General features: G+C 42.9%; 1 protein-coding gene across 8 annotated transcripts in view; it reads left to right on the top strand.

The window, feature by feature from the left end:
• The window catches only part of NFATC1 (nuclear factor of activated T-cells 1), a 118,082-nt gene that overhangs the window by 37,509 nt on the left and 67,323 nt on the right, over positions 1-13,250 (top strand). For all 8 annotated transcript variants that reach the window (XM_015275940.4, XM_015275938.4, XM_015275936.4 and 5 more), the window contains 2 exons: positions 9,217-9,419; positions 12,392-12,564. In XM_015275940.4, the coding sequence (XP_015131426.1) occupies positions 9,217-9,419; positions 12,392-12,564 (376 nt within the window). The remainder of the gene's footprint in view (positions 1-9,216; positions 9,420-12,391; positions 12,565-13,250) is intronic.

The following is a 13,250-nucleotide window of genomic DNA, read 5'->3' as shown; positions in this document are numbered from 1 at the left end:
CCTGAGGATCCCAGGAAGGCCTGTGCTAGCACATACGTGTGAGCTTTCTGCATAGGAACAGTGCATAAATGGCAAAGTGCAATTTGCACACAGGCTGCCTAGCATGGAAGGCCCCAGAAGTCCGCACATGGTGGCTGCGCAGCAGCAAAAACTATCTAGGTTGTTCTCCTGTACAGAGCCAGCTGCAGCCACCTCAGGAAGGCACAAGGCTGTTGAGAAGAAGGAAAACTTGATTTAGGTGGGTGACCTGGGTTTGGTGTCCCTCCCTCCACAGAGTACAACTCTCATGAAGGAGCTGTGCTGAGGTTTTAAGAGCTCACAGCTGTACAGTTGTGATGCTCTCTTGGAGATGGGTTGTGATATGGCTCGGAGTTGGCTGGCTGCCTTTATCACCTGAAAGCGGGTCTGGGAACAGCTATGATTAGGGAAGGTGCATGTTGGTCTCATGGTAGAAGATTGCCTTCTGCTTTGCCACCTGCTGTGTGCAGGGTGCAAGAATAATAATGATGTCCCAGTGGTCCAGTGCACAAGGTGCTTGTTAGTTACTGTGGTGGGTATCATCCTCATAAATCTACTCATGATAGTTCTTTGAGGATAGTGAACTGGGTTGGTTTCTAGGTACGCCTGTTTTTGAGGAAAAGCTTTCTTAGAACCAGGGAGCAGCATCTTGTGGCTGTTCAGAGAAGGAGATCTCATGGCTCTTCTGGGAGCCAGCAGCCATGAAGGCTGTTTTTCCCTGGATGGAGACAGAAATGACTTGTGAGCCAGTGACTGAGTATACAGCATCTCTATTACATTAAGATTAATAATTCCTCACAGCGTATTTGCAGCTGGAAGTTTTATATAGATCTTTACTCATCATGATGTGAACAGCTGCTCTTTTGCTGCACTGTTGAATTTAAGTCCAAGTGGCAGCACTAGAAAGTGCCACATAAAACACACTCCTGCTGCTTTTCATTCACTCCTTCTTCCATCCAGCTCTCACTCTCTGCCTAGGCTTAGCTCTTCGCAGGAACAAGCCGTCTTATTTTTATTTGTGGACCAACTCTTAACTACATTTGGATCTTAAAGCAGAGTTTGAGTGAATCCAAGGAAAATGGATTTCCAGAAAGGAAAAATAAATCTTGAAAGCAGCACAAAAACTGTAGGAATTTCTGTTACATTTTTATGTGAAGTGAGCGAGGGACTGTGGAGAGTAGCATGGATGTTATGTCATACAGGGCATAAATTATACATTCATTCTGACCAACCACGTCAGATAAAATTCAGAGAAGCTACTATGACCAGAAAGTAATCTCAGCTCATACAGAACAGCTCAGTTGTTTTGTTTCCTGGTGCTTTTTCTTGTTGATGTTTGTTGTTGTTGTTTTACTGAAGTTCTTCTGCTCTAATGTTTTAAATAAGACGCTCCCTTTTTTTGGCTTGTGCTCTCACTAGAGAACACAGTGTACAAGACCATCCGAGTGGCCCAAGTTTAGCACCTCTGATTTGCATCCGCACTGACATGTGGTCTGGACCTGGGCTTTGCACCTAATCAAAAAACTGGCAACCTCTCTTGCTCGCCTGGTTCCCAGCAAAGAGAAGGGGAGCCTGTCATGTTAGTCAGCAGGTGAGTTTGCCTCTTGTGCGGCGCTACTTCCAGTCCCAGGTGTGCTTTGGGCTGCAGTAGCCTGCACTGTTCTGGGCTTGAGCCCTAAAACGAATAGAGGGCACTCGAGTAGTACAGCAGTGGATGAAACATATCCACCTGAGGAGCTAAAGCTGTAAAGAAACAGGGATGATAAAAGAGCCCACTATGAGTTAGGGACCACAGCAGTTCATGAACCAGTCTTTAAAAAAAAAGAATAATAATACATACGTACATATATATGTGTATATATATATGCACACTACTGCAGAGCAGGGCTTTCTGGTCCTTCAGCAAAAGGTCCTTGGGCATATGCAGCTCAGGGGAAGCCAAGGCAAGGGAGCTAAGGAACACGCCTAAGCAAAGGTCAGGCAGGATCCCTGCAGTGAACACAAGAATAGATCTCCAGGTCTCCTGATCTTGGTTTCAGTGCCTTTACTTCACATGACAGTCATTGCCTGGAAAACCAACTTTTCCTTCTACCCATTTAAACCGGTGTTGTAGCACCTTACATCTCCAGATACTTCTGTGTGGTAGCTGAAAGTATTTTTTTTTCTTAAAAATCAGAGTGATGCCTCTATTTTTATGCATGATTGGTGTTTATAGCTAAAATCAATACGTGAAATGTTTATGCACTTTCTTTATAGTTTAAACAGCTTGATCTTCAACTTGTTTTTGAAAAATCGAGATGCTGAATACTCAGTGATGTTATGTTTTTGAGGCTGTGTATTAGGTACATTTTTAAAATACGACAATTTGTTTTATTTTATCATTCATCACATCCAGTTACCATAAAAAATAAAAACCTACTGATTGAGAAAGATTGCAATAAAGTCATTTTGTGGAGTTTTTGAAGCTCTAGCTTGAAGAGACAAGCAGCAATTACTTCAAAGATATCACTGTTTCACTGATTTTACATTTTATCACATTTTCCTGTTTTGAAAGTGTTTAGCAATTACATTCCAGATCACTGATGAGAGAATAAGCAAAAGAAGCCCCCCTTCATCAGAGTGAGTGTTTAGTCTTGCTAATGATTCTCTCCAGACTAACACTCAAGCACAGATTATTCCTTGAACAGTTCTGAAATACGGGTGTAGCAGACAGATGTGTGGAGCAGTGCTGAGTGCAGGCAGTATGGACATCAGTGTCATGCCTGGAGAAGAATCGTAGACTCACAGAATGGCCTGGGCTGAAAAGGACCTCAAAGGTCACCTAGTTTCAACCACACTGCTGTGTGCAGGGTTGCCAGCCACTAGACCAGGCTGCCCAGAGCACCATCCAGCCTGGTCTTTAATGCTTTGAAGGCATGGGACACAAGAAGTGGTGAAAAAGAGGTTGATATTTTTCTTATTATTTTTAGAGGTGTAGATGTGTTTATTTTCACACAGACTTGATTATGTTTTAAATGTGCAAAGAACAGGCACACACATGTACAAACTCATTGCTGATACAGATGTTACCTATGGATTTTTTGCACATCATTGTCATGAAGGACACAGTACTTGATAACCTGGACAATATCAAGCACAACCTACTGACTAATTCAGAGGATGGATATGAAGTCCCCGGTTGTGCCCCACATTGATATTAGTGGGAACTAATGTCCTGAAAACATTGGACTCAGCTAAGCCCTAAATCAGCAGCAACACATATTTACAGAGTTAGAGTCTGTGGAATGTACTGGTTTAGTTGCCTGCAAAAAAGAAGCACTGGCGTGCCTGTGGTCTTTTTGCAGAACTCCCTGTAAGTACACTGAAAAGTCATTCCGTATACACCTGGCTGGTGCATCTGGCCATGATGGCTTCCTTGGCTCCCACCAGAATGGGACCATTCTTTCAGTGGCCTCTGGGAGCCTTTCCAGGCACAGAGAGCTTATTGTTATGACAGGTAGTTTTCTGAGCATTTCAACAGATAATTCAGCATGCCAAAAGCACAAAGTACTTTGACGAAAGCACACAGGATATTTCAGCTGCCTTTCTTAAAATAAATGTCCTAACTTAAATAGTAGAAGTTTTCCTTGCAGTCTCTAGGATAACCATTGTTTCTGAAATAGCATTTGAGAGATTGGATGGGACACAACAGCTGAAAAAAATTCCTCAAAATTCAGTAGCTGCACTGAGGTTGGAGAGGTTTTGCTGTTTTTCTAAAGTTTATGTTAAAAACACTCCAGCTTCTTCTGCTTATTGTTTTCAGGTCTGTTCAATTCTGGTTGCCAAATTTTGTAGATAGATGTACCAGGCACTTTGTTCGGATACAACAGGAACACCCTGTGGTTGGGTATGCTCATGGTTGTGATAAACCTCAGTTATGATTGATGTAGTCTAAATCAGGTGCTACCTTGCAGTCAGATGTTTGCTGCTTGGGAGGAATGGTTCTGTTTTCCTTGTGATTTGCTGGCTGTCAGAGGAACACCTCCTGGCATTCAGCACCACACTGCCTGGACGTGCTGGAACAATAAGCCCATTCCACATTGTGCGCTCCAAGGGAAAGGCTGGGATTTGCTTTGGCACCACGCATCAAGATGAGCAGCAATTTACTAATGAGAGCCAAGAGGTGTTGGTGAGAGATGGTGTTGTGAAAACGATGACACAGAGGTTTAGGAATTCCAGAGAAGGCTTCCTGTGGTGCAGCATTCACCCAGGCGGTGCAGTCTTCTCTCACTCTTGCGTAAGATGATGTAAGATGATGAAGAGCTTAACTGTGATCAGTCCTGTTCTGGTTGTTAATTACTGGTGACTGCATTGCTTTTGATAGAATGAGAGGAGTGTAAAACAGGCCCACAATTAAAGTCTGATTTTGATCTTAGCAGCTTCAGACAATATATATGCAAATGTCTTTGGAGACTAGTTCAAATATTTTTACAGTGTTGCTCAAAAAGGAAACAAGCAGGTTAGTCAGTGGTCAGTCAGAACAGGAGAACATGACCTACTTTCACTTCAAAACCAGTGATATTGACCACAGTGGTCTTATCTACATACTCAAGTTTTTCCTGCATCTCTACTTTGTATTAGAACAGGTGGCTGCTGTATTCTCACCTTTACTGGGGAAGAAAAGCTCACTCAAAAACTTTGTGTATCCAATCCTTAGTTGGAGTGACATCCCTTTACACTTTCACATCAGGGAAATGTATGGTTCTTTCCATCTGGATGTAGGTATTGCCAAGCAAAGCATGCATGGTAGGAAAGGCACATCCTTTTTTTATGAACTCTACAGCTGAGAGCAGCTTTTGTCACCCGTACTCAGCCACTGAGGTATTATGAGAAGAGCTTCAGCTTTGGGACTGTGTTACACAGAGAAAAAGATAAAAATAGGGTGTCTGACGCACGCATCCCGTGTTGCATGCCAGGAAACAGAATCTTTATACCAAGTACAGTATTCCAGAGCATGCATGGAAAATATGTGTGCATGTGAACGTGTGAAATCTTTCCTAACTAATAGAAATACTCAGTTCCCCTTTACCCCTTCCCCTTTTACGTTCACCTTGTTTGCTACTTCCTTTACCTGTTGACAAATGTAATAGCCCAGAGTACTACAGCTCTTCCTGTACTGCCAGTGCTCCCCTTTTCCTTCTTTCGCATGATGTGACAGTAATGTCACATTTGTACATTTTGAGGGAGCCACAGAGTATTCTTGCTGTACCTGCTGAAAGTATGCAAAACCTTGCCTGTTCTCCAGACATCTGCAGCATGCCAAAAACTCTTCCAGAGTTTGACATTGCCTGTCACAGAAATTGTACATTGAGAGAATGACCTAAAATTAGTCATCCACAGTATGTGCCCCTTCAGATGTTAATCCTTGCATTGTTGTCTGTTCTATTGGAATATAAGACTGTCACATAATGTAAAAGTAACAAATATGATGCAGTGAGGAAAACAGAAAGGGAAATATGTATTTGAGGTCCCATGCCTTCCACTGCAGAGCACAAAACTTACAGTTCAGTAAGGATTTTGCTTGTGCCGGTGGCTGCAGAATCAACTGTGTAGTAACTGGATTAGCAACCTTATCTTCCTGGATGTTCTTGACACTTCCATTCTCTTGAAATCTCATGTTTGTTCATCATGCTGAGCGCTGTTTCTCTTCAGATTCAGAACTACCAGATGAAGAAGAGCTCCCAGAGAATGCATGATTAACAATATGTGATGTATCCAGAGAAAGCTCATGGCTTAGTGAAGCCCAGCAGAGCTGTACAACAGGACCCTAAAAAAAGAAAGAAATCATAAATCTAGTTTGAAGATCACACAGTTTAAAAAACAATGCAGAACGTGCATCTAATACCTTAATATTTATTTTTCAGCATTTAAACTCTTCTTGTGGGAAGGCAGGGATGCAAAGGTGAGGGCTTTGCATTTTAGGTTGATTCCTAGTAAAAAAACCTCTGGGAAAAATACTGTCTGAGGCCCACAAGTAGGTTATGAGATACAGCAGTAGCTAAGTTCTGATTTAAAGATCAAGCCTGAAATGTCAGAACCCAATGCAAGACTAACCTTTTTCGACCCGTTTGCCCTGATTCAGTAAAACACATGGTTATCTCAGTGTGTGATTTTGCTTTTGACGAATTGAGGTTTAAGTTACTTGCTGGTCTATTTTTACTTTTTAAGCAGCCTTGTAATTCAATATGGGTTTGTTTTAATTTTACACACTCCATAAAAAGCACCGTCCGTAACAAGCTGGAGAAGTCACTGCTGGTAATGCATAGCTACGTAGTTTTTTCTTCCAGCAGCTTCCTGTAGAAATTTAATCGGTTTGTGTGTCACACTTTATTACTTTTTCCTCTGTGAACCTGCATTACGCTCACGATCGAAAATACTCAGCAGCACCCCATGTCTCCTCCATCACGATGGCTTCAATGCTGAGGCTGTAGAGATGTTGACGCAGCATGAGATCAGTCCGGGCTGAATCCAGGTCACTCTGCTAGCCCTGCTCAAGTCCATGGCAGTAGTAAACATCTATGGCCACAAGGCACACGGGGACAGAGATGTGCTGAGTAAGACAGTGGCTTCCCCATGGTCGCCAGCTGTGCTGGGAGCACAAAAGCTGCTCAGGCTGCATCTCTACGGTCTGGGAGTAAAAAGAAGAAAATTCTATTTTTGCAGCATAGCACAGATCTTGGTGTTGAGAATCTTTCTGCTGCCAAACACAGGAGCCACGTGTTTTGAGAACTACCTTGTTTTGGAAGGGGAAGTACGCTGTTTTGGTACAGGCAGTGGCTACAGAGGTGGCTGACAGTGGGGTCAGAGGCAGGAGAGCTGAGGACTGCTGCAGTATGACAAAGCTCAGCCTCATGGCAGGCATATTTCAAACTCCTGCTGGAGAAAAACACCTTTTGTTAAGGTTTCCCACTGAAATCTTGGAAATGCAGCTTCTTGCAGTTATTCAAGCAGCAAATTAGAAAGTCACTGCCAGTTTTTGTTTGTGACCCGGCAGAGAAGCAGCCTGTCCCCTGCTGCTCCTGGCTCTGAGGCAGGCAACTGAACTGAAAGATGCAGTCGATGGCACCTCTGTGAGAGCTGAGGCTGAGATCTGCTTTTCTGTCTCCACCATTCTGACAATGCCTGTATTGGAGGCAGGGAAGAGGTGTGGAGGAGTTAATGAAAGCAGCAGAGCCTCCAACCTCCTCCACACAGGGCTACACACATTAAAGGAATGGCAGCAGATCCTCCTGCTTGATCTAGGAGCATGGGAGAGGCCCACCCAGCAAATCTTCTGTGGAAAAATAAATAAGAAGCTGTAGGGAAGTAGCTCTGTTTGCATTTTCCTACACCATAAATTAAAAGTGTTCCTGCTCACCAAGATGTAATCAATGGTATAAAATAGATCCATCTGAGTTAGTGATGTTGTAGTGATGCTATACAGCTCCTGAAAGCCTGGCCTCTCCCACCTGAATCATTAGCAGAGAAAAGTACATCTATAACAGAGCGAGAATGTTTCCTCAGCACTACATACTTCCTGTAACTGCCCACCTGGTTCATGCTCTTCTCCCCTGCAGCTGCCACATCCTCCCTCCCCATAGTGCAGAGCTTCACAGCTCTCAGGTGGAAGAGTTATTCTGAGTGCTTGTTACCCAGCACCAGGTGGTAGCATGAAGAAGTGGTAGAGTAATGAGAGATGGAAGAGCAAGGGGATTGTGGGACTGCTAGTGCCCATGTGGCTGGGATTGGCTCAGCATAGGTGCGGGCAACAGAAGTGGTTGGGGCCTGTGGTAGGCACAGTCCCTGAGCTTGCTTCTGAGTGCCACTGTGCTGTAAGCTCTGTGCCCTGGCTCACTGCAAACGGTATAACTGCCTGGGCTGACTGGCTGTAGTGATGGTGTGGCAGGCACACTGAGGTCAGTCAGGAGGTGTGAGGATAGGAAACTGTAAAACCTCTCTGCCTGCCTGGGACACGTTCTGTGTGCAGCAGCAAGCTCTCTTTGCTTGGCATGGCAGTATGAGCCAGTAGCTCTGGCTTGCCTGTTAGCCTGCTGGTTTTTGCCAGGCATTGGAGCAGATGTACTGAATTCAATTATTTCCCTGCTACTCAGCACACCCCTCATCTGCCAGACTACTGGGCATGCTGAGCTTGCTCATCCTGGGCTTTTCTGCAGCCAGGGCTGATCTTGAAGACCATTGTAGCCTGAAGATGAAAAGTTAACTTGGTGAGCCAAACTGGCAGGTGTGGAGCTCAGTTTGTGTCTGCTTGAAGACAGCCTCTACTTGGCCGCATCTTCTGTATTCTTGTTTTTCACAGAGTTTAGGCTGGCCTCACCTTAGGCCTCACCTAATCTTAAATGAGCAGTATACAGAGCTGTGAGGCCCCGTGCTTTGGAGCAGAGGGCTGCTGATGACAGGAGTGGGATGCATGCGGCTCACTCACGTGCTGTCTGCTTTCCTTGGGCAGACTGAGATGTGGCCTTTGCCCTGGCATAAACCCTAGGTGGCTTCTTCGGGACAACAGTATCGAGGGTAGGCGCTACTGCTTTGACGGGTAGTAGAAATAACTCTTGTTGGCATCAGAGTTGTCACTGTAACATAAATGAGGCTCAAGTCAGGCCCAGTAGCTGCAGTGAGATTTCTGTGCAATTCTAAGAAGAATTTGCACACATGGCAAGCAACGAGTTATGTACACATGATCTGTCTCCATTCTGTTCCAGTTTTTATTGGCATAAAAATCAGTGAGAGGAAGTGTCCCGCACATCCTCCACATGTGGAACAACCCAGGAAGCTTAGGGGTGGATCATCTATGCTCTTTTCCACATGCAAACCCCCGTGGCATTGCTACCCTCAGTACTGCAGATGAACATTGAATTGTTGCTTTTTTTGCCAAACTGCAACAGAATTTATGAAGAGATTTCTGTGGACGTAGCAAGAGTGCACAAAAGTTCACCTCATCTGAAGCGCCTCAGGTCCTCCGGGATAATGAGACATTTTCTGAGTGCACCTTTTTATTGTACCAATATTACATTACAGGAAAAATTGAAGGGGGAAACTTAACACATAGCACCTGTCACAAGTTCTTTCCTTGAATTAGGCTCTCCTGCTTATAAAAATTTAATTGATTCCTAGCAGTTTATGTCCGTGGTGCTCAGTGGGCGTTTTCTGTTCTCTTGCCAGCTACATGGTTACTTAGAAAGCGAGCCTCTCACGCTACAGCTGTTCATTGGGACTGCAGACGACCGCCTGCTGCGACCCCATGCTTTCTACCAGGTTCATCGAATCACTGGGAAGACTGTTTCCACCACCAGCCACGAAACAATACTTTCCAACACCAAAGTCTTGGAAATCCCACTTCTTCCAGAGAACAACATGAGAGCAACGTAAGACCCAGACACTATGCCTGACTGCTTAGCAGTTTCCTCTTGGTCTTCCCACTTAATTTCTTCTGTTCTGTGTTTTTTTTTTTTCCTTGTATACTATTTTCCTTTTTCTATCCTTTTTTTTAACTCCCCTCAGTAGTAGTAAGTTTTCACAACGTCACTAGCACAAACTGCCTCTCATCAGCTTAACAACAAAGTGAACTTTGCAAATATTTATGACAACTGATTGCTTTCATTCTAGAGTTTCAGCCAATGTGCTTATTTGCCATTTAAAATAAGTGTCTCGGTTACCAAGCTCTAAATATCTCCTACCTCAGCTCCTGCATTTAGTTTCTAAATATGACACCTCTTACTCCTGTATGTGCTAGCACAAGGAACGGGGCCTATTAAAATTTATCTTTGGATGTCAATGGAACCTCTTTTAGAGGACATTTCCAAGTAACCTAGCCTTTTTCAAGACAAACAAAACCATTCTTAGTTCTTATGTAATAAAAATCCACATTTTCCAATGGCATTTGTTTAGAATCAAAATTTTTAGGAATACAGTTACTAAACTGGAATGAGTTTTCCCATGCAGGAAAGCAAGCATCCACATGTAAGAACTTCTGAATTAATAGGAATCTGAGTGCTAATGGCCACAGGGCCAACACACACAGGTAAATTTCATTACAGGATTGTGTATAAGGCATCCAGTATCGAGCTGTGTATGTGACATAAACAAGACCCTCGGTATGATTTAATGCGCTCCCTTCTTCGACCCTCATTCGATGATGCTAACCCTCCTCCAAATCACCTGCCTTGGGAGGAATTTGTATGTACATCTACTGATGTATTAATGTGCATGTATACATATATGTATACATGGATGCACGCATGTTTGTATGTATTTATAGGGAGACAGAAAGGACAGGTAAATAAACAGGCAGAAAGCAGGCCCCACCACAGCAAAGACCATGGGAAATCCCAGGGAGCTTTCAAAAACCACAATTTTACTCCTGGTTATTCATACACTGTTTTCTGCACCTTAATGAAGTGAAAAACAGTATCAGACACTTGAAGCCCTTCTGTATATAGCAGTTACTAGAAGCTGGTTCGCAGTGTCATGCGCAACATGTGCTGGAGTGCATCATGTAAATAGAAGAACTAGAATGTGGTTAACTGCATTGCCAGCTGGGATTAGGATCATCACTCAAGATCTGAGGACCTCTGTCACTTCATTGTGTTAAGTCGTGATGAGCATGCAAAATTAGTGGCCCCATTTTCTGCCGTTGTAAGCTGGCACAATTCCATTGAGGTAATTGAGATGTCACCACTTTGTACACAGAAAGTATTTCTTGGCCCTTCTGTTATCCAATTTGAATAATACTTTTGGCCATGTAGGAACACTAATACTGTTTCTACCATCTTTCCCTGTACAATAAAGGTAGTCACACAGTTCTGGAACCAAACTGAGTATTTTCACGACACATGCCAGATCATAGTAGAAGTCTCCCAAGAGCCACAAACAATGCTTTGGCTTATATAAGCCTTGTATATCAATACTCTAAAACCTCATGTAGGCTAACAATGAATTGAAATTTAGAGCCAAGGACTTTTCTCACAGATACTTTAGGCTTTCATGTAATGAAACAGTGAAGCTCATCTGCATATTTTAACTTTGCACATTTAACTACTCCTATCGATTTCAAATGTTAATATCTATGACTTTACAAGCCTGATTTGTGCTCCTCTGTACCTTTCGGAGCCTGAACCAATTGTTGAGGTTTTTTTGTTTTGTTTTACAACTCTTTCTATGAAAGAGACAATGGTGAGATGCACATCATTTCTTCTCTATCATATGGATTATTGCATAAAATTTTGACATACATACAAATATTTCTTAATTCTTATGACTTCCTCTGCTAATATGCTTTGTTAAGAAGCATTAATACATTCATTAGTTTCTTTGATCATTCCAGCAAAGGTATTTATCTATACTTCAAAAAAAATGCAGGTCAAAACCAGGCTGCCATAGTTCTTGTTTGCAGTTTGCTTCAGAACTGAGCTTCAAAGGTCTGGAGGAGGAATTAAACTCTTTAATTCAAAATAAAATTAAACTATATGTATTTAGTATAATAAAATGCATGCCAGAGACCAGTGCCCAGTGCCCAGAATAAACTGCAGTGCAGACTTTGTAGTCTTAACCAAAGGAGAGGTATTTTTGCAGTGGGCTTTTGAGCGTGTATGTTTATTTATCTTTTGTTCTGTGAACTTTCTCTGTTGGAATTTGCTTTGACAGAAATTCTGACTCATTCACAAGGAAACCAAAATTGAAAAATAGGAGTGAGAGAGGTCAGAAATAGCAGGAGTTCTTTCTGACAAACAGCACATTTTTCTCTAAAGTAGAGGGGAAACCTTGAGTTTATTTTTTTCATGCAAAGCTTCAGCTCCATGCTCAGCTTATGACTCTTACAAATTCACTCAAATAGAAGCACATTGACTGACCGACTCGGTGAGAACTATGCTCAATAATAAGTATTGTCAGGACTTGGCTCTCCAAGAAAAATCATTGGATATTTTTATCCAAATTAGCCATAACACGTGAAATTGTTAGTATGTCTGCATTCTAAGTTAGTAATACAGTGTGCAGTGATGTCCTGTCCTCTGAACTTCTTTAGCCTATTTCTTAGCACTTCAGCTAGTCTGTAAGCTCCATCCTTTCAGGATGTGTTGGGGTGGGAGGATCTTTTACATTTTCTCCATCTGGCAACTGAAGTAACATCCTAGATTTGTGTGCTCAACTCCAGCTGCTATGTGTTACTACCGGTAGCTTGAACTGAGCTACTTGTGGATGATGTCTACTGTGTTTAACTTGGTCATGGGGCTGTGTCTGACATGGAAGACGTACAGGAGGGAGGGAAGAAACTGCACTCTTGTGTCTTCTGAATTCTGCTTGAAATGAATTGAATTGCTCTGTGTTCCCTTTTGCGTAGCATTGACTGTGCTGGGATATTAAAGCTCAGAAACTCTGACATCGAACTGCGGAAGGGAGAAACAGACATCGGGAGGAAGAACACACGTGTGCGACTGGTCTTCCGAGTTCACATCCCACAGTCCAACGGGAGGACCCTCTCTTTGCAAGTAGCCTCCAACCCTATCGAGTGCTGTAAGTAGCAACAGATACCTTTCTCTTGCTAGCTCTTGTGCCACTGAACATGCAGCGTTTGTCCGTCAACATGCTAAACACTTGTTTTACTGTACCTGTCTAGTCAGTGAACCTTGCTCTGTTTTGCAAAAATGCATGGTTTATATTGATGACAAAATACCTTTGCTGTAGGAAAAAAAAAATGTATCTTTGTGCCTTTATCCCTTTATAGGGAAGAATGCACTTAAAACAAAAATAGAGAATTGCTAAGCGAGTAATCGGCCTCGAATTGACAAGACTTGTTTTTTTTTGGTGACTTCCTATCATACAGGCAACTACTATAAGAATTTTGGAAAACACCTATTGTGTCCTAGTCACTATCTCTCCCCAGCATGAAGCAAAAATCAGCAAACAAAACCCGAACACTTCAATGAAGGGCTAGCAATGCACTAGAGGTGACACCCTGGCTCAAGCTGCTTGGCATGGTATTTTTCTAGGGATTGTTAGTAGCAGCGCTCCAGGAAAGAGCATCCCTGCATTCCTCTTGCAAAAGCAGTGTCATTAGTGACAGACTTTAAGACCAGTGATAGTACTCCATCCTTTTTTGAAGGGCAGCACTGCTGCCATTCTGGTAGTCTGAGTCTAAAAGAGAGGCAAGCTTTGTAGAAAAGAGCAGTGCTGTTATAGTGATAGTTATAGCCTTCTTC

This window comes from Gallus gallus, chromosome 2 (genome assembly GCF_016699485.2).
Source record: "Gallus gallus isolate bGalGal1 chromosome 2, bGalGal1.mat.broiler.GRCg7b, whole genome shotgun sequence".
Lineage (NCBI taxonomy): Eukaryota > Metazoa > Chordata > Aves > Galliformes > Phasianidae > Gallus > Gallus gallus.
The sequence above is the reverse complement of the archived record's forward strand: the minus strand, read 5'-3'. Positions and strand labels throughout refer to the sequence as shown.